This window comes from Suillus subalutaceus (assembly GCF_016647625.1).
Source record: "Suillus subalutaceus strain FC151 chromosome Unknown DFJ58scaffold_12, whole genome shotgun sequence".
In the NCBI taxonomy this organism is placed as follows: Eukaryota; Fungi; Basidiomycota; class Agaricomycetes; order Boletales; family Suillaceae; genus Suillus; species Suillus subalutaceus.
In genome coordinates, this window is record NW_024540261.1 from 410179 (window position 1) to 430525 (window position 20347).

A 20347-nucleotide genomic window follows, 5' to 3' on the forward strand; every position below is an offset into this window, starting at 1 on the left:
GGTTCATGAAGAGGATTACACCTGGGAGCACTTTGAGTTCAGAACAATACAGTCGGAGCAAACCGGAAATGGGCTTGCCTGTCATCCATTTCCTTGATACTACTAGTAAGAAAGGGTTGTGGTCAACGTTCTCTGCGGTCGACGTAGGTGGTATTATGTCTGGAGAAGAAGTACAGGGCACCGAAGAGTACTGCAGTGTGAGTGAGACCTATTAAGTCGATTTAAGGCCAGCCACCATGCTGAGCGAGCGCCACACAGCTTACACAGCTTCCCTAATTATAGTAACAAGATAGTGTTATCTTATCGATCTAATAATATGCTGTTCGACTTTCCTTGATCAACTACATGTATCCTTTAGATCTGCGAAGTCCTTAGCTTTTTTTATGATGTTCCTGCTGTTATTTGCATCAACTATTTGTGTTACGATTCCTCCGTATCGTTGTCTTTTATGCACAATGACAATATAATAATATTGAGTATGAGTACTGAAAGCCATAACAGACGTTATCTTCCAAGACGCCCAAACGTACAACTGCACACATGATACACACAGCTTACCAGATATTACTATAATGTAGCATCCGTTTTTGCTTTTTTTGACGGCGCAATCATGGGGATGGCCTGACCACGAACACCGGTATCAGGGCCGCCGTCAGGCTCAATGGCCCGTTTGCGCTTTTCTCCGCTCTGTTCCTCAGACGTTGCGGCGGACTGGCTTTTCTCGCCACTGCGACCTCCACCATGGCCTCCACCTCTCCCACCACGGCCACCACCTCTACCACCCCGACCTCCACGTCCACGGCCACCTCCCCGTCCACCTCCTCGTCCACCTCGTGATGCACCACCTTTTCGGTCCTGAGAACGCGAGAGAATTGATCGCGCAGCAAAGTTAGCACGATCGATTTGGAATTGTTTCTCTTCTTCATCTGCGACACCAAACAGGAGTGAGGCACGGATCGTATACAATACGGGGAGGGCGACATTACCTTCTGGTATAGACCACTGGACTTCATTGGAATTCACAGTCTTCAGGCTGGTCTTCACGTAGTCGATCTCATCTTCCGTCAAGGCTTTGTCGAATCCGACGAGACCAAAGTCATCCCCCTTTGAGAATTGGATGTATGGTACCCGGGCGAAGCGCTCTCTCAAAGGAGTCTATCGGTACAGGAAGTCAGAACCTTGATAGCCGAAGTGAAAGCCACCAATTACCTTCATCTCCGTAAAGTTAGCATCGCCACCACAGCCAGTGAATTTCATCGTTGCGCCCTTGATATATGGCACATGTTCACTCTTCACGCTGCCTCCATCTTCCTCCTGCACGCGAATCTTAGACCCCATGAACTCGAGCCAGACTTCGGGGTTGGGCTTGTCTTTGCCCTTTTGACCCTTCCCCTTCTTCTCATCCTGCATCTCCTGGAACGCATTGAACCCCTTCCGGCTTGCCATGCTGTCCTTGCGCATCTCGGCGGTCTTGCCAGTAAGACCCTTTTCTTTGATTTTCATGTCGCAGTAGGCCTCCCTAGAGTCCATTAGAGAGAGAAACTTAGAAAGAGAAACATCATACTTGGACATAATCAGTAGCTCCTTACCATCCCAAGATGGTTTAGGATCAGCATTTAGGAATGCTTCCGCGGAATTCATCTCTGCAAATTCAACGAAGACTGATCCCTGCGAAAAATATGAGCACATATGTTTTTTCTTGATTGAATCTATGAAGCATACCTTGAACTGCTTGTTCCCGTCCACACGACGCATTCTGACAGCATTCGTTTCTCCATACTGGTTGAAAAACTCTTCCAGCTTCTTCTGCAAATCGGAGGTCTCGTCGCCAAACCCTTTCTGTAGTGCCATGCATGAGCAAATTTATCGATACTTCGGTGATCCAGCTTACCGCGTAGACACTTCTCTGAAACTGATCCTTCGGTGGTTGTACCTCAGTGCGACGCCTCGCATTTTCACCAGCTTCATCTACTTCCAGCTCCTTGCTTGTCCGTAAGGCCTTCACTATCCACTCATGGCCGTTCGACACATACTCTCGCATGCGCTTGAACGAAGAGACAGTTTTGATGGGTACCCAGTGTTCTGCATTTGCGGTGTGGAGACTCCACATGAACCTGAATCATATCAGCCATGCACGCGGTGCATGATGATCATGCGCACTTATCGAACGGCAGGTTCGAGTCTGCAAAATAGAACTCGACTATGGAGTCGACAATCATCCATCTGCAGAAAGATGACAGAGAAAAAACACATACTCTGCTTGCGAGCATTCTGTAACTTCTCATCTTCACTTTCTTCGTGCATCGCCGTACCCTCTACAGGTTTTTTCTCGTCAGAGGCTGCTACAGGCTCCGTAGACATGGCTTATAAACAAAAAATAATTCAGGAAAGTTGGGAGCAGTGGAGAAAAGCGCTCGGTTTGAACGTTAATAGTTAAACAGATTCGGAGATGAGTCAACAAACCAACTCGCCCGAAATTGAGTACTGAGTGTTGACTTCAGCTTCAGCGCTGGCAAAGAAGCTTGTTTTGCACCAATATATATGTTACTGTAGTTATGCAAGAGTCACATCAGAAAATAAAATCAGAGATTAGATAAGACTGCATCAATTTATCATATCGATCGCGAACTTCGTGCCGGGCAGAACTATTTTGACGTACTACTACTAACAGCGAGTCAATATTCCATTGGAGTCCGCATCATCGTTTGCCATCATCATAATATTCGTGACTACCATATTCCCATCCCCTGCAGGGTCGACCTCTAAAGTCAACGCGCACGCTGCAGTTCCCGGCTTTTCAAGGCCACGTCCCAGTCCGAGCTTTCGAGCGTCTCAAATGTGACATCACACAAAGAAGCCGCCCGGCAAGCGCCTGCTCGTACTTCAACTGCATTCCACAACCATCCAGTGAGCTTTCCATAGCAAAATAGATTGAAACATCCATCGTCCATCCCATCACGCTTCCGCACTCTCCATCAATCGACAGCTGGATCGTTCCGTGACCTAGTTTTGTCACAACTTACAAGTTTTGATTCAAATCTTCGTACATCGTCCCTCCAGATAACTATCGCCCAGATTATTTCCAACCACACCCTCGAACCCAGCTAGTATAATATCAGAACAGACTTAGGGCGATGTTGACATTGTGCGATCCGTGGCAAGACAATTTCGTTGAACAGAGTCTTCGCCCAGCCGTGGAAGCGCCCACACGACTCATTCATACAAGCCATCCATCCCCTTCGTATGGCAGTATGCAGTGGATGCAAGCTACTGCTTGCATACTTGCGCGCAATCAAAGCTGGTTGATTCCGAGCGGTAATGCGGACGCGCGCGTTGGTCGTCAGGTCTTTTTCTCGCTGCAGGTCATCGATTTTGTGAAGGACAAAAAATGCTGCTCTTATATAAAGTCTCAAATATCGATTATGTACGGAGGACCTGCGCCAGACCTGCTGGGTACCGTGACATCGCAATTGCAAGGTTGGTACATACACAAAGATAAATGTGGTGCAGCTGACGGACAGAGCTCGAGCATGACAATTGATTTGCCCAATACTACCCATGCACGTATGCGATGCGCCACAGACCAACAGCAAAAAACACGCAGCAACATAGCATGACGTGGTGGATGCCATTGCCACCGAGCTGCCTCTTCTGCCAGCTATTAAGGGGTCGAGTGCCAGCATGCCATAGCTCATAGACAGCGTCGTCACCCTCTACCTGTACTTGACTTGAAATCCTCGAACTTCGCACCTCTGAATGTCTGTCACGCTACTTTGGTAGGAGACCAAAAAGAAACAAAACTTGCAACTTCTTACTCTGAAACATGGTCAAAACCGGGTCATGGTTAGACGGCATAGGCCGTATAATGTGGGTGGAACAACTATTTAAATCTTTAACGGCTTATGGATATCATAAGCTCATGCTTGACGCCGCCTCCAAACATTTTCCAAGCATTCCGAGGAACATGGTCACGAAACAGCTCGTACGCACCCCAGATGTTCGACGAGTGTATGGAATACTGAAGTTGAGACCACACAGCAAAGTCACTATCAAAGTTGTTTTTTCCATCTGGCGAGATTCAGACTATTGAAATCTCGAGGAAAATGCGGGTGGACAAACTTATTGCTGATGCTAGTCAGACATTAATAGGAACATCGGGACATTGTCCCACTGACATTATGGCACTTCACTCCAAGGATGGGAGATTGGAGGTAGTGATGCATGGAAACCGGAGTATCGGATCGTACAACATCAAAGATGGTCACTCCATCATTCTTCAAGTTCGACAGCCTCAGCGTCATAGAAAGCCAGTCATTTATTTATACTCGCCCTCCGATATCGACGTTTCTGTCAAGCTCTCCCTCATTCCTGAGTGGAGCCTCTCTGTCATCTATCCCGTTGTTACCACGGAAGACCATGGACAGCGTTTAGAATGGAATGTCCACACCCATCAAGATGGGAATCTGACCGAACATAATTCTGGTTTAGATGTGTCGTACTTGTTCTGGGAGGCCGAGTTAGTCCCTTGATGATGCAGAAATCACACTCCTAACTTGTATTACACTTCGCAGGACAAATCCGCAGGCATTTCCCCGGTCGCCCGCATCCAAACCGCAACCGGTGGATACGTTCAGTCCTATATCCGGCAGTCTTGATGATATGGATTCAATTGTCATTCCAGTCGACAAAGCAACTGTTTATCTCGATAAATCACTTAAGGTTTTGGGACTTCACACCGAAGCTAGAACATCATTCATAACGTGCGTATATATGCGCTACCTCGGACTGTCAAATCATAAACACGTCACTAAAATTGCCGTGGCAGCTACTGGCTACCATCTATCCTTAAGCACGAATACATTGCCCTCCGATTCGTCCCTCAAGCGGCATACGAACGCGCCGCTTCCTTAAGCATTTCTCCTCAGCCTGACGTCGTGACTCGCGTATTCATGCTGTTCAGAGGTATCTCTAGGGAGCATTTAGAAAATTGGTCTAATGCCCAGATGCAAGCAGAGAAAGACGTTGCTTGGTGGGTGGATGTAGTTGGAGTTGATCCTGCAAGAGCTGGTGATATGACTTTGTTTAGGGTGTTGGAATGGGGCGGGATGGAAGTTCTCATTTGATGTTCTATCAGATCACTCAAATTTGTGTAGGTGTTATCGCGTTTTACTTTGATCAGTTCTGTATACGTGAGCTTGACGGTGTCCGCGAGATAGATGCATATGATTAAACAGGCTCGCAGTTTGCATGTTGTTCGAAGGTTCTGCAAGGAGCACCGCCGATACTGTGACTTCATCAACGACACCAATGGATGATGAATGCGAGTCTGCAAAGCCAATTAGGTGAAACTTACCTGCAAATTAATGCAAATCAGCTTCAAAAAGTTGGAGCTCTCGCCCCTGCAGAACCCCCCTCAGATGGAGGCTTTCTTTCTTCGGCCTCTCCGGAAACTCCAATCCAGATTGTGCGGGTGTCCGCCTTTGTCGTTTGTCATCGATGCCCTTGATGAACGCACATCAGAACCTGAACTTACCGATCTCATCGTTTCCCTTGCACGGGCTCTTCGTGAGCCTGATCTACCCGTGACACACATCCTGCTCACGAGTCGCCCGGAGTCGCATATTAGCAAAGTCTTTCAGAACAACGAGGTGCGCCTGTTGGTGCGCGACATACCCGTGACAACTTCTTGGGAGGGTGGCATCATCTCGTTGGACGGCTCAGACTTTGACCGGACGCCTTCACGACTTTCACACACAAAGCGCAGCAAAAACGTCGATTATCTTCCGACGCTCTCAAGTACGCTCGTCAAAACTGGACTATCCATTTCTCGTGTGTTCCAAATCTACGGGATGACACGCTTAACTGTAAATTCCATTCTTTCTGGAATCCTCACCTCCTTTCCTGGCTCAAACGGCAGTGGTATTTGAAGGGCAGAAACTTGCAAAGGTACGCATTTTTCTATTATTTTACCCACCCAAATGTCCGACAAGCTGATATAGTCTTGTTCCAGGTTCAGTTTTTCTTTTCCATTGTATGAAACCCCTTTGTAATTCCAACTCATCCTCAGTTTCAACCCGTCAACGTGCAACCCAGTGCAGGGCGGCAACAGAAGCTTCGGCACCCGTGCCCATCTATCACTAGTAGTTGTTTGCCTTAAGATATCGAATGTTCAATTGATAGGCATCGAGAACAATAATGGACTCACCACCATGTTGTATAAATCCGCTGAGCAGAGCCGCTGATATATGACCACGATAGCATCAAGACGGCAGCGCATTTCAGAATATTCTTAACAACCTTTTTTCGCCTTGCCCATACCCATTTCTCGGCGCCGAATGCCACATAATGATCCCAATTCGGTTTGCGAAGCCACCACCACCAAAGCGTCGCAGCCCAAGGGAACGGATTATATACCTTGCCTGTGCCGTTTGTGCGTGCCCAGGAGTGACATTGCTCGAACACCGAGCGGGAGATTCGTTCTTGAACCTTGGCGTTATATATATCTGTGGGTGAAGCTTTGACGGTGAATGATGAAGCGGAACCGCTGAGGACCGGCTCTATCAGTTGAAGGATATATCCAATCTTGTGACAAACTTCAGTAAAAACACACAAAAAGTACACTCGACTTACTTGAACTTCTTCCATGAACAGCGTTGAAGCCGGTATTCCGGTGTTTGGTCCTGTAATTGATACGTTAGGCAACAAATTGATGATAACATGTCCTTTGTGAACTCACCGATTAACAAGTAAAAGTTTGGTATGCCAGGAACTGCAGTCCCGAGGTATGCGGTAGGGCCACCATGCGCATCATAATAGCCTTGGATTGTAGCTCCATTCAAGCCTCGAACGTGCATTGGGTATCGGTCCTGTGTCTGCAGTTGGCATCTTGTAGAATATCAGATCTGTGCAAGTAGCACTTACACTGATGAATCCGGTCGCGTATATGATGACATCAAATGGTAACATTTCACCTAAACTAATGTGAGGAGGGTGATAATGTCGTTGACGGCCTATACATACCAGTTTTAGTGATGATGCCATTCTCCACTATGTTGGCAATTCCATCGAAGTTCAGTGTCAAGTTAGGCCGATGGAGAATATCCAGGAAACCACTGTTTGCGACTGCATGGAATGAAATGAGAAAGAACATATCACAAGTTCAACCACCGCCGACGAACCGGTGCGCTTACAACCTGGAGCTGTGGAACATGTGAGCACTAAGGAAATTCCTTGATCAGACACGTACGATAATTGGGTATCATATGATCATGGTATCTAGTCGGTGCTTTATCGAGGATGTATTTCGTCATCGCCTGACAAAAAACGTTGAGACGAATGCCCGAGACTCTCGCAGCCTGCTCACCTCACGTCGTTTCTTGAGAGCTTTGTCACTCGGGCGCACGATGGAGGGAAAATCGAACTACAACAAACGTTAGCAAGCTAAAACCCTGCAACGTAGCTGGTCCGACCCAGAACATGATCCAAGCTCGGTGCAGTCGCATTGCCAAAGGGATGTTGGCAAATATCCATTTCTCAGTGTCCGAGTACGGAACATGTGGCTTAGATGTTTTGTTTAGTTGTCGAATCATCGAACATGGTACAAAGAATCTCACTCGACTGGTGAACCAGGTCGGAGTGCGGATGAAGTTAATTACTTCGACAGACGGGTCTTCAGATATAAATGGCACGAACTGTGCTCTTGTTGTATGTCACTACCGATTACCTGCGCAAAAGTCATTGTGCGACTCACCCGGAAGAGGCATTTCCAATCACTGCAACACGCTTATTCTGCATATCTATCGAGCTTGGCCACTGTGCGGAGTGAAACGAAGTCCCCTGAAACTTCCGAACTCCAGGAATCTCGTATGGAATCTTTGGGGCCTCCAAAACACCAACGGCAGATATCACGACGTGAGCCATGCTCGACATTCTCTTGCCTGAAAAGGTGTCTTCCACGACGATGGTGTACTGTTTTTTGGCATCATCCCACTCGGCAGATAACACTTTTGAGTTGAACGCGATGTGTGGATATAGATTATATTTCTTCGTGAGCTTAATCCAGTAGGCTTGAATCTCCGGTTGGAGGCCATGCGATTTGTTCCAGAGTGGGTAAAGGTCTGAGGATAAGCTATACCAATGAATTTGGACATCTGATGAGCATCCCTAGAAGACGCTTTGGGGTGAGCGATATTCTGCAGTTTCAGTCATTAACCATACAGGATATGTGTTGGCCTGTGGAAAAAATTGTCAGGAGAACATGTCCCGCGTCACAACAACGTACCCTCCACGCCCCACCGACTTCAGACCCTTTTTCATATATCTATTGAAATACTCAGCGACCATACCACTCGTTGCATGAATACACCCACTGTAAAATCGTGAAACCTGAGCTTAGTTTTGAGAGCAATAGCTTGGGACAACCCGCCAACACTGCGAGCGGATATTCAGTTGGTGTGGAATCACATCAAAAGCGATACTTACCCGGCGCCAATAATGGCGACTCTTCTCTGGTGGTCAATCATGTAAGAAATGGCTAGTCTCAAGACTGTGAGTGTTATTTTAATACTTGCTCACCTAGTACGACAAGGCTTTATCGCTCGAGGTCTATTACATAAAACGCGCGGGACGCTCAGGGACGGCTGTTTGTTTGTTGTACCTCTCCCGAGTATCAGCTGCTACGACTTTCGTATCGATAGACTGGATTTCATTTTGTTCCTTTACTACTTTCGTTTACTTGTGGAGCTGGACAAACAAAAGGGTCACGCTTATTACGATACCTTGGTTGGTGAAATACCTTTCAATGGCAAGGGTGCTCCCTACCACCTGCACACCTAGGCTCAGTAGCTGCCAAACAGCAATATTTAGGTGTTGAAATCCCTTTGTCGTCGTAAACAGTGAGTTAGGCACAAGCGTTGTACGTTCAGCATCGTGTGGACCACGCATACAGTGAGCAGCCGTATGAAATGTCGAGCAAACGATTCTACTCCAACAATAGGTCACAATCATGTATCAAGAAATGTGCGACAGTCACGAGCTGAGGGAGTCAGTGAACCGAGTTGCCATTCTGGCCCGGATACTATTCTGTCCAACTCCAGTCTCCAAAGTGGTTAACACAACAGAATCTAAATCTGTCTAGGACTGTGTCAGTGCAGGTTCGAAACCTGCCGATGTGACAAGGTTCTTCGGAACACGCCTTGAAGATTCACTTATGTTTCCTTGGAGGTTGGTCTTATAACCAGGTAGTTTCCACAACAGCATCAAGATCTGTTCACTTTCTCTTGGACTGCGCAGATTCGAAACCTGCCGAATGGTGGGTCTTTTTCTATGGGAACACACCTTGGCATTGACTCATGGATTGTTTCCTCAGAGATCCATCTAGTTGGTCTTAGCTAAGTGGTTACCACAATAGAGTCAAAATCTGTTTCCCTTGGAGTGGGTCCGAAACCTCCTGACAACATTTTTGTGACGTATAGATCCCCAGAGGTCCATCTTAACTGGGCCCTGTCATTGCGCCGAAAGCTCTTTTTGATGTGGTAATCCGTCCATGAAAAGGAATTCACTTCATGCCCCGCGATGGCTTGAGCTTTTCCCCGAAAAGTTTCCTGGTTATCATCCATAACTACTAGTACGGGCAGAAAATGACTCGACGAGAACCTGATGCCAAGAACTTAAACACCATCCATACGCTGTGGGTCTTGATTCCACCAAGCTTGTTCACTGTTTATTCACTGTAAGTCATCCTCGTTCATCACTCTCAATTTATTAATGCGCTCACAATCTCATCTGACCAAATAAAACCAACCTTTGCGAGTTGATTGTGTTATGACCACTGTTAAACATGCATTGCCTAAGCTTTCCGGTTCACTAAAATGATGTAAACTCGGCGGTGGCCCTTCATCAGACAAACCTCTCAAAGGCAAGGAATGTCGCGGTGCTCAAGCATCTTCCGACTACTGTCAAATCCAACTCTTTAAGTTGTGCTTTATTATTCATCTCAATCATTTGTCAGAACCTGTCTATTGAAATAAATTTCCGCAGCTTTTCTTGAATGTTGCGACGTCTCGCTGCTTTCCAAAGGATACTGCTGATGCATGTACAATTGGTATACCTTTGATGCATTCTCCAAATGATAGTGCATGACATTAGTACTTGTGGGACAAGGTTACTACCGGCGAAGCTCGGCCTTTGTCTAGTATTCTAAGCTTTGTTCATTGCATTCATCTCAGCCGGTGTACTGTACATGTGTGGCATTGGACGATCGGAATTCCTATTAATCACGTATATGGGTTCTAACTTCTCTGGCTGCAACCTGGATTCGAAGTTCAGCCCCACCAGTATATTGAAGGACGATATTGATTATGCAATGCAAAAGGACTTCAGAGCAACAAGTGGCGGGATATCTTCTAGGAAAATAGAGTCTTGCATTACAACACGTGGAGTACCTGCTTGGTACCCGCACAGGTTCAGTATATCAATCAGACCAACAAGTCAGCATTCTCGGAAACTCCTCGAGGCTTCGCATCTTCCAAAATGCCCTCCGTCCCAGTAGTTTCATGAGCAGTTTCCGCGCTCGACTGGGGTTTCATTGCCTCGTTCTTCTTCGCGAGAGCATTGCGATAAATGCTTCTTGAGGCGAGCAGCCTAAAAGTGCCTATCACGATTGCGTGTGCTCCAGCATAGAATGCATAGTACTTAATCTTGGGCTCGCTATGAGCGAGGTACAGGAAAATGATACCCATGCTACAATTGCAAAGTCAGAAGCTACACGTAATAAATATTTGCAGTTCTCCATGGAAGACACCCACCAAAGCATTGCTGCGGTGCGGAGGCTACATGCATCAACATTTAGCTCGCCTTAGAGTTAGCCCATCGAATATAGTGGACATACAGGTGAAGTATGGTGGCGGCAATTGGATTTACGACTTGCATCTTGGGCGTGAAGTGTAGCAAGGTGAAGATACAGACTTTTGTGTTGTATCAGACGAGACGAGGCACTGGGATCACCGGAAGTTGGAACAGCATCTTGTTCACGAATTCTGCATTGTACACGAACAATTGACATCGTGAGCGTTGACGACCAGAATGGCATTCACGTCAGCATCAGCGGAAGCTATCCAACGCCTGGCGGCTGTATCTCCTGTGTGGGTTATAAGTGTATTCCTCAGTGACGATCTCACCACCATTTTTCACCTTCACCAGTCCAATCGAACAGTATCATGTCAAACTTGACCGAGCCCCCTCCACCGTTGACTGAGAAGCTGACTGTCAAGAAAGTGTTAACATCCTTCGGCGCTGGTATCTTTGTCCTGTAAGCAATCAGATCATAGAAAGGAAATTTGTGGTGCGAAACTGACCACCACTCCTTGACAGTTCTAATATCATCAATAGTATCTGGTGAATTGTTAATTTCTTCTTGACTACGATGATCTAGAAATTGCGAGCTAGCATTGCGGTCATTTTCACCTATCTTGGCTCAACCATTCCAGTACTGGGACCATATGCCCGCTATGTTGCTGTCTATACGCTCGGAGTGAGGACCGTCTTTCTCACATGCGCGTTTCTTGTCGGATGCTATTGGTGCTGTCTTCGACTGGTGACACCGAAGCAGGCTGGAAGCAGTATTTCCGAGTGGTGTTCGAAAGCGATAGCACACTCGTGGAATTTCTTGAATCCAAGCAATGGAAAGCTAGGCAGGGCGGGGAGAACATGGTACGCATCGTCCTGTATTGGTTACTTTAACGCTTGTCGGACTGACCAGTTCCGTGTGCGACTAACAGTTATGGTGAATTGCTCATGCTAAACCAAAATAGTGGCTGCTGACGTTCTTGTGATTCCAGCCATCATGGGCGTACTTTACACTTTTAACGGCTTGCATTATTGCTTCCGCCCATCGAAAGAGTACCCCAGTTCGGCAGGTACCAGCCTGTGATGGGTGTCGTTTTCTACATCAGTGGCGCCTGTTTCATTCGAATTGCCTGCGTAGGAAGGGTGCCAATCAAGAAGGGCGCCAGAGGCGAGAATATAACAGTGGGCAATAATGACAGTCAGCCTGAATCGGATGGGGTTACTCCAGCAGGTGAATATAAAAACGACGACACCACAACTCAATGAAGTGGTTATCCTACGGGAAGTGGTAAGTTAGCTGTCTCCCAATGAATTATTGCCTAGCATTGAATATTGAATATTCGTTATTGCAAGGAAGACGGGGGGACGACGATAATCCTAATTGCAGAGGATGACGCGCGTGCATGATCAGTCCGTCTTCCACGTTCCTTCCCACGCGTCATGTTTGAATCATTACTAATTTACATCACTCGGTCGACAGAACTATGAGCTCATGATTTCATTGCTTGCAGTGGAACCGCACCAGCACCATCACTATTTCATCCCTATGCACTGGTCTCGTTGTGTGCTTGAAGTACAGTCGGAACACATAAGCATGCAGGCTTGCCATACTAGCCAACTTGAACTTTGATAACGCCAGACCTAACATGAAGGGGCTGCAGCCTGCATAATTCTATTCCGGAGACCGAGCTCTCGTCCTCTTCATTGCACTGTGATGCACGCACAATAACCTGCCGCTATGAACTGACGGGAATTTCGTGGCTCTAGTAGCAATTGAAGTCAACGTGTTGGCCATGCTTTTAACATGCGGCCCAGGTTCTGCGAAAGTATAAGACACCCATTCCCTTCTTACACTCTTCTCATTGTTCCCTACCGTTTCGCTCACACTGACCTACAACCACTCGTGATGAGTGAAGACCATAGGCTAGATTCTCCTCCAGGAGCCTCCAGATCCAGCCGGGCAAATGCTGCCGAAAGCTCGGTATGTCGTCTCTGAAATCCATCGCTGCCCTTATCCATTTTTCATCTAGAACCAACCTCGTAGGGGAATCCGTCAGTTCTTGCGAAAATTGAAGAATGCGTTAACCAAAAAACTTCCTGTGCGTGGACGTGAATGCTGACTGTCCTGAATACGGCTAAGATTGTGCAGAAAACGCTTCAAGCGAACAAGCAACCGCACCACTGCGGTCCAAAACGTTGAAACCGAAGGGGCTTCATCGAGTCAGAAAGTCGAGGTAAGTGCTTGAACTTGCTGTCCTAGTCCTTCGGTTTTCTTAGAGGCGCCCAGGACACGCTGCATCTTAATCCTTCCGACGACAACAAGCATCCCACCATGTCTGAGATTCCCGGCGACTCTATGAACCAAGGGCTGTCCGGAGAGCCTGTTTTACAGGTATTTTCGTTAAATACTTTGACTTTCTTCTCTAATTTCGGCGGTCCCACAGGTTCAGCCTACTCCTCCTGGCGAGGGGGAAGGAGCCAATCCCAAATTAGTTGATGCTGAACTTCAGGGTGCCTCTCGCGGTACGGAAAGCATGAGACCGCTCAGAGGACATGCGACTTCTATGGCATCCGCCGCCAACAAGGCCCCAGCCGGTCTCGCTGCCGTGGATGATTTTGAGACAACGTATATTCAACCCCTAAAGATTGTTGATGCTGTCCTTGAGAAGATCGCGGATGTACGGGATATTCTTATTGATTTGGAGGGAGCTAATCAAGTTGCATAGGTACACCCGTACGCAAAGATGGCGCTGGGTGTGCTGTCTGCTGCATCTAAAGTACGTCCGGTTTCCCCCGGAGTCCAGTCTCACTCAGAAGTCATGATTCCATGTAGATTATAATCGCACAAGCAGAGCGCGACAAATCGATCTGTACTCTTCTCAAGAAATTAGCTGAAGTTTACCACTTTATGACTCAAGATGACAGCCTTGTCAAAATTGAATCGATGCGCGGTATCGTTGGAAAGATCATTCAGCAGACTCTTGAGTGTGCCCGTTTCATCAGGGACTACTCGGAGACAAAGAGCTTTTGTGAGTCACCAAGCTATCGTACTTCGAGTGTGAATCTTATACTATTATCGCAGGGAAGAGAGTTGGCAAAAATATTCTCTCAGAAACCGACAACATCATCAAACAATACAGCGACACTTTGGACGACCTTATGCAACAATTCCGGGACCAAACTGATCGGGACGTGGTCGTCTTCGTCCAACGAACGAGTAAGGATTCTGACACGCTTCTGTCTTTACATTCATTCACACCGTTTCAGGCGATACCCTGGATCTCGGTGATATCGCTTATGCAAAGGGCGCAGGACTAAATACCATGAAACAGTGCCTACCAGGGACGCGCACGGAGATTCTTTCCCAGATTACGGATTGGATCAACGGCAGTGAGGATGCTGCTAAGCGTGTGCTGTGGCTATCTGGCCCTGCAGGCACGGGCAAATCAGCCATCGCTCACACGATTGCCAAGTGGTTCAGCGACATGGGGGCGCTCGGTTCGTGTTTCTGCTTCGACAAGACCGAGAAACGCCATGAAACAGTTTTCTCCACCATCGCTCGTGACCTAGCTGATCATGATCCGGAGATGAGACGAGCATTGGCGAATGCGGTCAAAGATTCCACCTCACTCAAGAACTCGAAGGATATTTACCAGCAGTGGGAGAAGCTTCTCATGGAACCACTGAAGAAATCCTCTAGGTCAAGTGTGGGACCTGTCTTGATCGTGATCGAGGCGCTGGACGAGAGCGGCGGGGGTAGAGACGCGGCGGGACCTTCTCCGCATACTTGCCGGCAAACTTCAGAGCAAAGGTCTTCCCCAAATCACAGAACTCCCATCCAACTTTCGGATTCTCGTTACCTCTCGTCCACTTCACGACATCGAAGGTGCATTTCACGGTGCTCAACATATTCTACAGTTATCCATGGATGAGATTCCAACAGCAGTGGCGGAGCGCGACATCTGCACTTTTGTATGTGACAAACTAGAAGGGCTGCCGCATTTTGGTGACCAAGAGTTTGGAAAGCTCGCTACGAAAGCCGATGGAGTTTTCGAGTGGGCACGTCTTGCATGCGAATACATTAAAGGGTGCCCTCCCGGCATAGACCCAAGGTCTCGCTTTGGAAATGTCATGAACCGCGATCCTGGGAAATTGACAAACGAGTTGTACAAAATGTATCGGCTCATTTTGGCAGATATCTGGCCACGAGATCAGTATGACAATGACTCAGAGTACCAGAAAGCACTAGTAGGGTTTCGTTCCGTTATGGGACAAATACTCAGCACGGCTGAACCCCTCCCATTTGATTCTCTCACCGCCATGCGGGACTATTTTCCAAATCACAACAAGCATTACAGTGTGGACATTATACAGCATATGGGATCCCTCCTTAGCGGCACAACGGACTCGCATGTCCCCGTCAAACCCCTTCACGCATCCTTCCAAGAGTTCCTCACAGACGAACCATCCAGCGGAGACTTCTTCGTCGAGGTGACGAAGGCGCAACACCACGACTTAGCGTTGGCGTCACTTCGAGTGATGGAACATGGCCTTCGCTTCAATATATGTGATTTAAAGTCATCATACCTCCCTAATCGCGAAGATACCGGACTGCCTCAACGAATCAAAACATCCATTCCCCCACATCTTTCTTATTCCTGTCGATTTTGGGCTACGCATGTTCAAACAACGGACTTCGACGATGAGCTCGCCAAGGCAATGAGATCATTCTTCGACGACGAGCGACTGCTCTTCTGGATCGAAGCACTCGGACTTCTCAATGCAATCAGGGGTGCAATTATTGTGCTTCCACTCGTTGCCAAGTGGCTGAAGGTGAGCACATGCCTGTGAGGCAGTGTCGGCTGAACAGCTCATAAATAAATACAGGGCCATTCTGGGTACGAAGATTTGTGGACCACCACGATGGATGTACAAAGATTCATCCAAGTGTTTGGCGGCATGATCTTGCACAGCACGCCGCATCTGTATTTGTCAGCGCTTCCATTCTCGCCCGTCAACTCCGTCATGGCTACCAAATTTACGGCAAGGTTTCCGAATAATCTTTGTCTAGCATCAGGCCGTGATTTGAACTGGGCGGTTGTTCAGACCATAATCAGTGGGCACACTGGTTTCGTTCGATCAGTTGCGTTCTCACCGGATGGTACTCGCATCGCGTCTGGTTCGGAGGATAACACTGTACGGCTATGGGATGCATGGACAGGACAGCCATTGGGTGAGCCTTTGAAGGGGCACGCTAGTTCGGTTCAATCAGTCTCGTTCTCACCGGATGGTACTCGCATCGCGTCTGGTTCGCATGATAAGACTGTGCGGCTGTGGGATGCAGGGACGGGACAGCCATTGGGTGAGCCCTTGAAGGGGCACGCTAGTTCGGTTCAATCAGTCTCGTTCTCACCGGATGGTACTCGCATCGCGTCTGGTTCGCAGGATAACACTGTGCAGCTGTGGGATGCAGGGACGGGACAGCCATTGGGTGAGCCCTTGAAGGGGCACACTAGTTCGGTTTCATCAGTCTCGTTCTCACCGGATGGTACTCGCATCGCGTCTGGCTCGCAGGATAGCACTGTGCGGCTGTGGGATGCAGGACGGAAGCCATTGGGTGAGCCCTTGGAAGGGCACACTAGTTTGGTTTGGGTCAGTCTCGTTCTCACCGGATGGTACTCGCATCGCGTCTGGCTCTTTGGATACACTGTGCGGCTGTGGGATGCAGGGACAGGACAGCCATCGGGTGAGGCCATTGAAGGGGCACCCTAGTTTGGTTCGTCAGTCTCGTTCTCACCGGATGGTACTCCACTCTCGCATCGCGGTCCTGGTTCTTTGGATAGGACTGTGCGACTGTGGGATGCAGGGACGAGACAGCCATTGGGTGAGCCTTTGAAGGGGGCACACTGGTTATATTTCAATCAGTCTCGTTCTCACCGGATGGTACTTCGCATCGCGTCTGGTTCGGAGGATAAGACTGTGCGCGGTGGGATGCAGGGACGGGACGGCCATTGGGGTGAGCCCGTTGAAGGGGCACGCTAGTTCGGTTTCAATCAGTCTCGTTCTCACCTGGATGGTACTCGCATCGCGTCTGGTTCTTGGGATAAGACTGTGCGGCTGTGGGATGCAGGGACGGGACGGCCATTGGGTGAGCCCTTGAAGGGGCACACTAGTTTGGTTTGGTCAGTCTCGTTCTCACCGGATGGTACTCGCATCGCGTCTGGTTCGAGGATAACACTGTGCATCTGTGGGATGCAGGGACGGGACAGCCATTGGGTGAGCCCGTTGAAGGGGCACGCTAGTTCGGTTTACTCAGTCTCGTTCTCACCGGATGGTACTCGCATCGCGTCTGGTTCTTTGGATAAGACTGTGCGACTGTGGGATGCAGGGACGAGACAGCCATTGGGTGAGCCTTGAAGGGGCACGCTAGTTCGGTTCAATCAGTCTCGTTCTCACCGGATGGTACTCGCATCGCGTCTGGTTCGGGGGATAAGACTGTGCGGCTGTGGGATGCAGGGACAGGACGGCCATTGGGTGAGCCGTTGAAGGGGCACACTAGTTTGGTTCACTCAGTCTCGTTCTCACCGGATGGTACTCGCATCGCGTCTGGTTCTTGGGATGGCACTGTGCGGCTGTGGGATGCAGGGACGGGACAGCCATTGGGTGAGCCCTTGAAGGGGCACACTAGTAGGTTTCGGTCAGTCTCGTTCTCACCGGATGGTACTCGCATCGCGTCTGGTTCTTGGGATAAGACTGTGCGGCTGTGGGATGCAGGGACGGGACAGCCATTGGGCGAGCCCTTGAAGGGGCACACTGATTCGGTTTTGTCAGTCTCGTTCTCACCGGATGGTACTCGCATCGCGTCTGGTTCTTTGATAACACCGTGCGGCTGTGGAATGCAGGGAAAGTGCAGCCATCCCCCATACCTAGAGAACCAGATTCCTCCCCATTTCCCGCTACATCAAAGCTCCGCACCTCCCACTCAAGAACGCTGTACCATGCCAACCAACACTTGTAATGATCACTTCATTTCCTTCTCGTCCAGCCTGGAACACGCCCTGCCCAACCCCGCTGACTTGCTCAAACCCACCTCTCATCATAATTCTCATTCAACTCCTTTCTTGCTGCAGGCTGATGGATGGATCATGGGACCCAATCATCGGCTCCTTTTCTGGGTACCTCCTGCTTCCCGATATCCATTTTATAGTCCTGACACTGCAATGGTGATCCCAAGAGGAGGTGCTGAGCTTGATTTGAGTCGCATGGCACATGGGACACACTGGTCGTGTTGCCGGCATGCGTGAGTTCTTAGTCTTTACCATCTATCCTCGCCGTTGCTGACATCAATCCTTCTAGCTCCACGTAACGATGATTTTATTTCCACAACATCGGGTGTACCGTTTGATCCGTTGATTCCTTGTCAATTTCTATACCTAGCACCTGAGCCTGAGCCGACTGAATGATGTACTCCAGAGGTGCAGTAGTTAATATGTAATACTCTAGTTACTAGGTACATTCACTGTAGCGTTTTCGAGCCCTTTCGTCGTCTTTTGTTTTCGACTTTTTAGTGAACTAATATTTCCACATGAGCCACTGAGTGTTCGATGTCTCAGCGTCTTAGTAAGCAGATTACTGACTCCTTGCATATCAAAGTTGTATCAAAGCCAAATCAAAGCCGACATTCCCTCATTTTGAAAAAAATCTGCGGCCATGCCATTGCTCGCCTTCAGTGCGTGAGTTCGTGCGCAATATAGTTGTTTCATCAACAACGCCATTCTCGACCAAGGACATTTACAATTTGGCTTTGAAACAGACAGCGATTTAACTTGCCTCAGATGAGTCGCCAGAGCACAATGTGCCAAAGAAAGAGCATCCAACTATCGTGCGTAGAATAACAAGGCAACCTTCTACTCGACCACCCCATGCAGAGCATCCCATCGATCTCTACAGTAAGTTGACATTGACATAGGTCTCGGTTGACGCACTCAGTCTCATAGCGCAGGTATTTGAAAAGAGTGGTACTCCCGGACCTAGTAAATTCGAAAAGTTTTGCACCAAACGAACACTCTCGCAAGCGGAAATTAACCACCGACTTCAGACGGTGACCAAAGTTGCGCGGAAGGCACAGGCTGGATTACTCGTTGCACCCCAAAACACCTGGTTGTAGACAATGACGACGCCACCTCCTCCACCTAAGCCCTTGCCCGCTTCTACTCTCTGGAAGTTGGAATGACTAGGATTGCCTCGGCTCATGGCAGGGGACGTAGGTGTCGGGGAAGATTGGAGTCATTTAAACAAGCGAAGGCAACGCTCGAGGAAAGAAAAGATTGAGCGCGATTTGAAGTGGATGTGGACGCTGCAGGCTGCCGCCAGAGGGAAGCTGCACGAGAAACATTGCAGCTCAGTGCTCCAGCTTCATAGTCTATGACATGCTGCAGCACAATTCAGTATTGTCTTCGCACTTTGCGTCGATGCCACTGATTTATTTCGGATCAGTGCAAGGGTTTTGTTCAAATTGACCTCTCTAAACGTGTATTCGTTGCCTCATACATTCACTAGCTCGATAAGATGTCTGCTCCGAATGTGCACATTCAGACTTTTAGCCCTTCCACGACTGCACAGAACGCCAGCCGGTAATAAAGTTCGAACCACTTGAAAGATCACTATGTATAATTACATGGCCTATAGCCTGACACACCAATATCCTTCTGATTGCTCTGGCTAGGAAGACTGGTACTAAGCAAGCGCACCATAAGTCATACAAGTTCCCCACCGCCCATCCTAACAGTATGCAAAACCGCTCTCACCAACTCATTCCATCACCGTCTCGCAATCGAATCGCCACGGGCTTCCGATAATCTCCTCCGTACCAAGTTCGCAGGTGTCTCCAAGCACCACTGTCTCCGGAGGATAAAAGACACGAGGAATTAGGACGAACAAACCTGTTAGAGTGGCTATTCTGTTTGCGGTGAATAGTGGTTGAAATAAGATCGGAAGAGTGCTGGGGAGGTTGGGAGTTGTGCAGTCGCGACACTGTGGTCAACTGGCGAAATGCGGAAGATGTGAACACCACTGGCACTTGAACTTCTTCGGGGCATGCTTTGGTTGTAACGGCGGCGAGGGGATCTGGTTATGGTGGAGTCTGAAATTGCTGATGTGGATGACGCGGATTGTTGGCGAGCAAGTTTTGGACGGGGGGGTGCTGGGACGGCAGTGCGGGTAGACGTGGTGGATAGAGAAGAGGAGGAAGAGGTTAGGGATATAGAGCGGAGTTGAGGTATTGGTGTAGGAGAGGGAGGAGCCATGGGTTTTGGCGTCTCCCGCCTTGTACTCTCTAACGCGTGAGCATGTTGAGCCTCGAGGGCCAAATGAAGTTCCTGGTAATATCATGTTCAGTACGACACAAGGATTATGAAATTAAACATCTTTTGTTAGACGAGAGTTCATTCTGGTAGGACAGACATTCGTTGATGTACTACTCCCATCGCCCAAACTCGGAGGC

At 48.5% G+C, this 20347-nt stretch overlaps 8 protein-coding genes across 8 annotated transcripts; 4 read left to right on the forward strand and 4 right to left on the reverse strand.

Moving 5' to 3' along the window:
• Nucleotides 1-379: 379 nt before the first annotated feature.
• Nucleotides 380-2575, reverse strand: DFJ58DRAFT_64721 (uncharacterized protein). Its single transcript, XM_041381448.1, has 8 exons — nucleotides 2256-2575; nucleotides 2161-2200; nucleotides 1892-2114; nucleotides 1723-1839; nucleotides 1565-1668; nucleotides 1210-1519; nucleotides 987-1155; nucleotides 380-926 (listed from the first exon to the last, which is right to left on the reverse strand). Exons 1-8 carry the CDS (start codon nucleotides 2359-2361, stop codon nucleotides 568-570), a joined length of 1428 nt encoding a protein of 475 aa, XP_041248648.1. The 5' UTR covers nucleotides 2362-2575; the 3' UTR covers nucleotides 380-567.
• A 1603-nt stretch (nucleotides 2576-4178) lies between these two features.
• Nucleotides 4179-5124, forward strand: DFJ58DRAFT_766224 (uncharacterized protein; the record flags this gene model as incomplete). The annotated part of the gene is made up of 4 exons (XM_041388784.1): nucleotides 4179-4211; nucleotides 4308-4516; nucleotides 4572-4760; nucleotides 4826-5124. 4 exons carry the CDS (start codon nucleotides 4179-4181, stop codon nucleotides 5121-5123), a joined length of 729 nt encoding a protein of 242 aa, XP_041248649.1.
• A 239-nt stretch (nucleotides 5125-5363) lies between these two features.
• On the forward strand, nucleotides 5364-5927 carry DFJ58DRAFT_723308 (uncharacterized protein; the record flags this gene model as incomplete). Its single annotated transcript, XM_041384983.1, has 1 exon — nucleotides 5364-5927. The coding sequence occupies one exon, from the start codon at nucleotides 5364-5366 to the stop codon at nucleotides 5925-5927; it is 564 nt and encodes a 187-aa protein (XP_041248650.1).
• Nucleotides 5928-6201: 274 nt separating this feature from the next.
• On the reverse strand, nucleotides 6202-8522 carry DFJ58DRAFT_723309 (uncharacterized protein; the record flags this gene model as incomplete). Its single annotated transcript, XM_041384984.1, has 15 exons — nucleotides 6202-6582; nucleotides 6631-6680; nucleotides 6737-6866; nucleotides 6922-6971; nucleotides 7021-7122; nucleotides 7179-7199; nucleotides 7247-7313; nucleotides 7364-7420; nucleotides 7470-7559; nucleotides 7614-7698; nucleotides 7751-8163; nucleotides 8218-8232; nucleotides 8282-8320; nucleotides 8370-8430; nucleotides 8482-8522. 15 exons carry the CDS (start codon nucleotides 8520-8522, stop codon nucleotides 6202-6204), a joined length of 1602 nt encoding a protein of 533 aa, XP_041248651.1.
• Nucleotides 8523-10475: 1953 nt separating this feature from the next.
• On the reverse strand, nucleotides 10476-11875 carry DFJ58DRAFT_837744 (uncharacterized protein; the record flags this gene model as incomplete). Its single annotated transcript, XM_041392397.1, has 7 exons — nucleotides 10476-10740; nucleotides 10806-10829; nucleotides 11178-11306; nucleotides 11355-11427; nucleotides 11479-11609; nucleotides 11756-11770; nucleotides 11853-11875. 7 exons carry the CDS (start codon nucleotides 11873-11875, stop codon nucleotides 10476-10478), a joined length of 660 nt encoding a protein of 219 aa, XP_041248652.1.
• Nucleotides 11876-12751: 876 nt separating this feature from the next.
• Nucleotides 12752-13543, forward strand: DFJ58DRAFT_837745 (uncharacterized protein; the record flags this gene model as incomplete). Its single annotated transcript, XM_041392398.1, has 6 exons — nucleotides 12752-12826; nucleotides 12876-12944; nucleotides 13008-13079; nucleotides 13106-13237; nucleotides 13290-13368; nucleotides 13515-13543. 6 exons carry the CDS (start codon nucleotides 12752-12754, stop codon nucleotides 13541-13543), a joined length of 456 nt encoding a protein of 151 aa, XP_041248653.1.
• A 5343-nt stretch (nucleotides 13544-18886) lies between these two features.
• Nucleotides 18887-19219, forward strand: DFJ58DRAFT_624255 (uncharacterized protein; the record flags this gene model as incomplete). Its single annotated transcript, XM_041381084.1, is given in 3 exon segments — nucleotides 18887-19008; nucleotides 19043-19068; nucleotides 19083-19219. Coding segments are annotated over 3 exon segments (285 nt in total), but the record flags the coding sequence as incomplete, so codon positions are not given.
• Nucleotides 19220-19799: 580 nt separating this feature from the next.
• DFJ58DRAFT_723312 (uncharacterized protein) lies at nucleotides 19800-20150 on the reverse strand (the record flags this gene model as incomplete). The annotated part of the gene is made up of 1 exon (XM_041384985.1): nucleotides 19800-20150. The coding sequence occupies one exon, from the start codon at nucleotides 20148-20150 to the stop codon at nucleotides 19800-19802; it is 351 nt and encodes a 116-aa protein (XP_041248655.1).
• Between the last annotated feature and the right edge of the window lie 197 nt (nucleotides 20151-20347).

Bases quoted from the DNA above. Each gene is read 5' to 3' on its own strand.
- DFJ58DRAFT_64721 (XM_041381448.1), bottom strand. From the start codon at position 2,361: ATGTCTACGGAGCCTGTAGCAGCCTCTGACGAGAAAAAACCTGTAGAG. The intron at 1,520-1,564 runs GTATGATGTTTC...AATGGACTCTAG, and splicing joins GAGCTACTGATTATGTCCAA to GGAGGCCTACTGCGACATGA. The intron at 927-986 runs GTAATGTCGCCC...TTGGTGTCGCAG, and splicing joins CCAGTGGTCTATACCAGAAG to ATGAAGAAGAGAAACAATTC.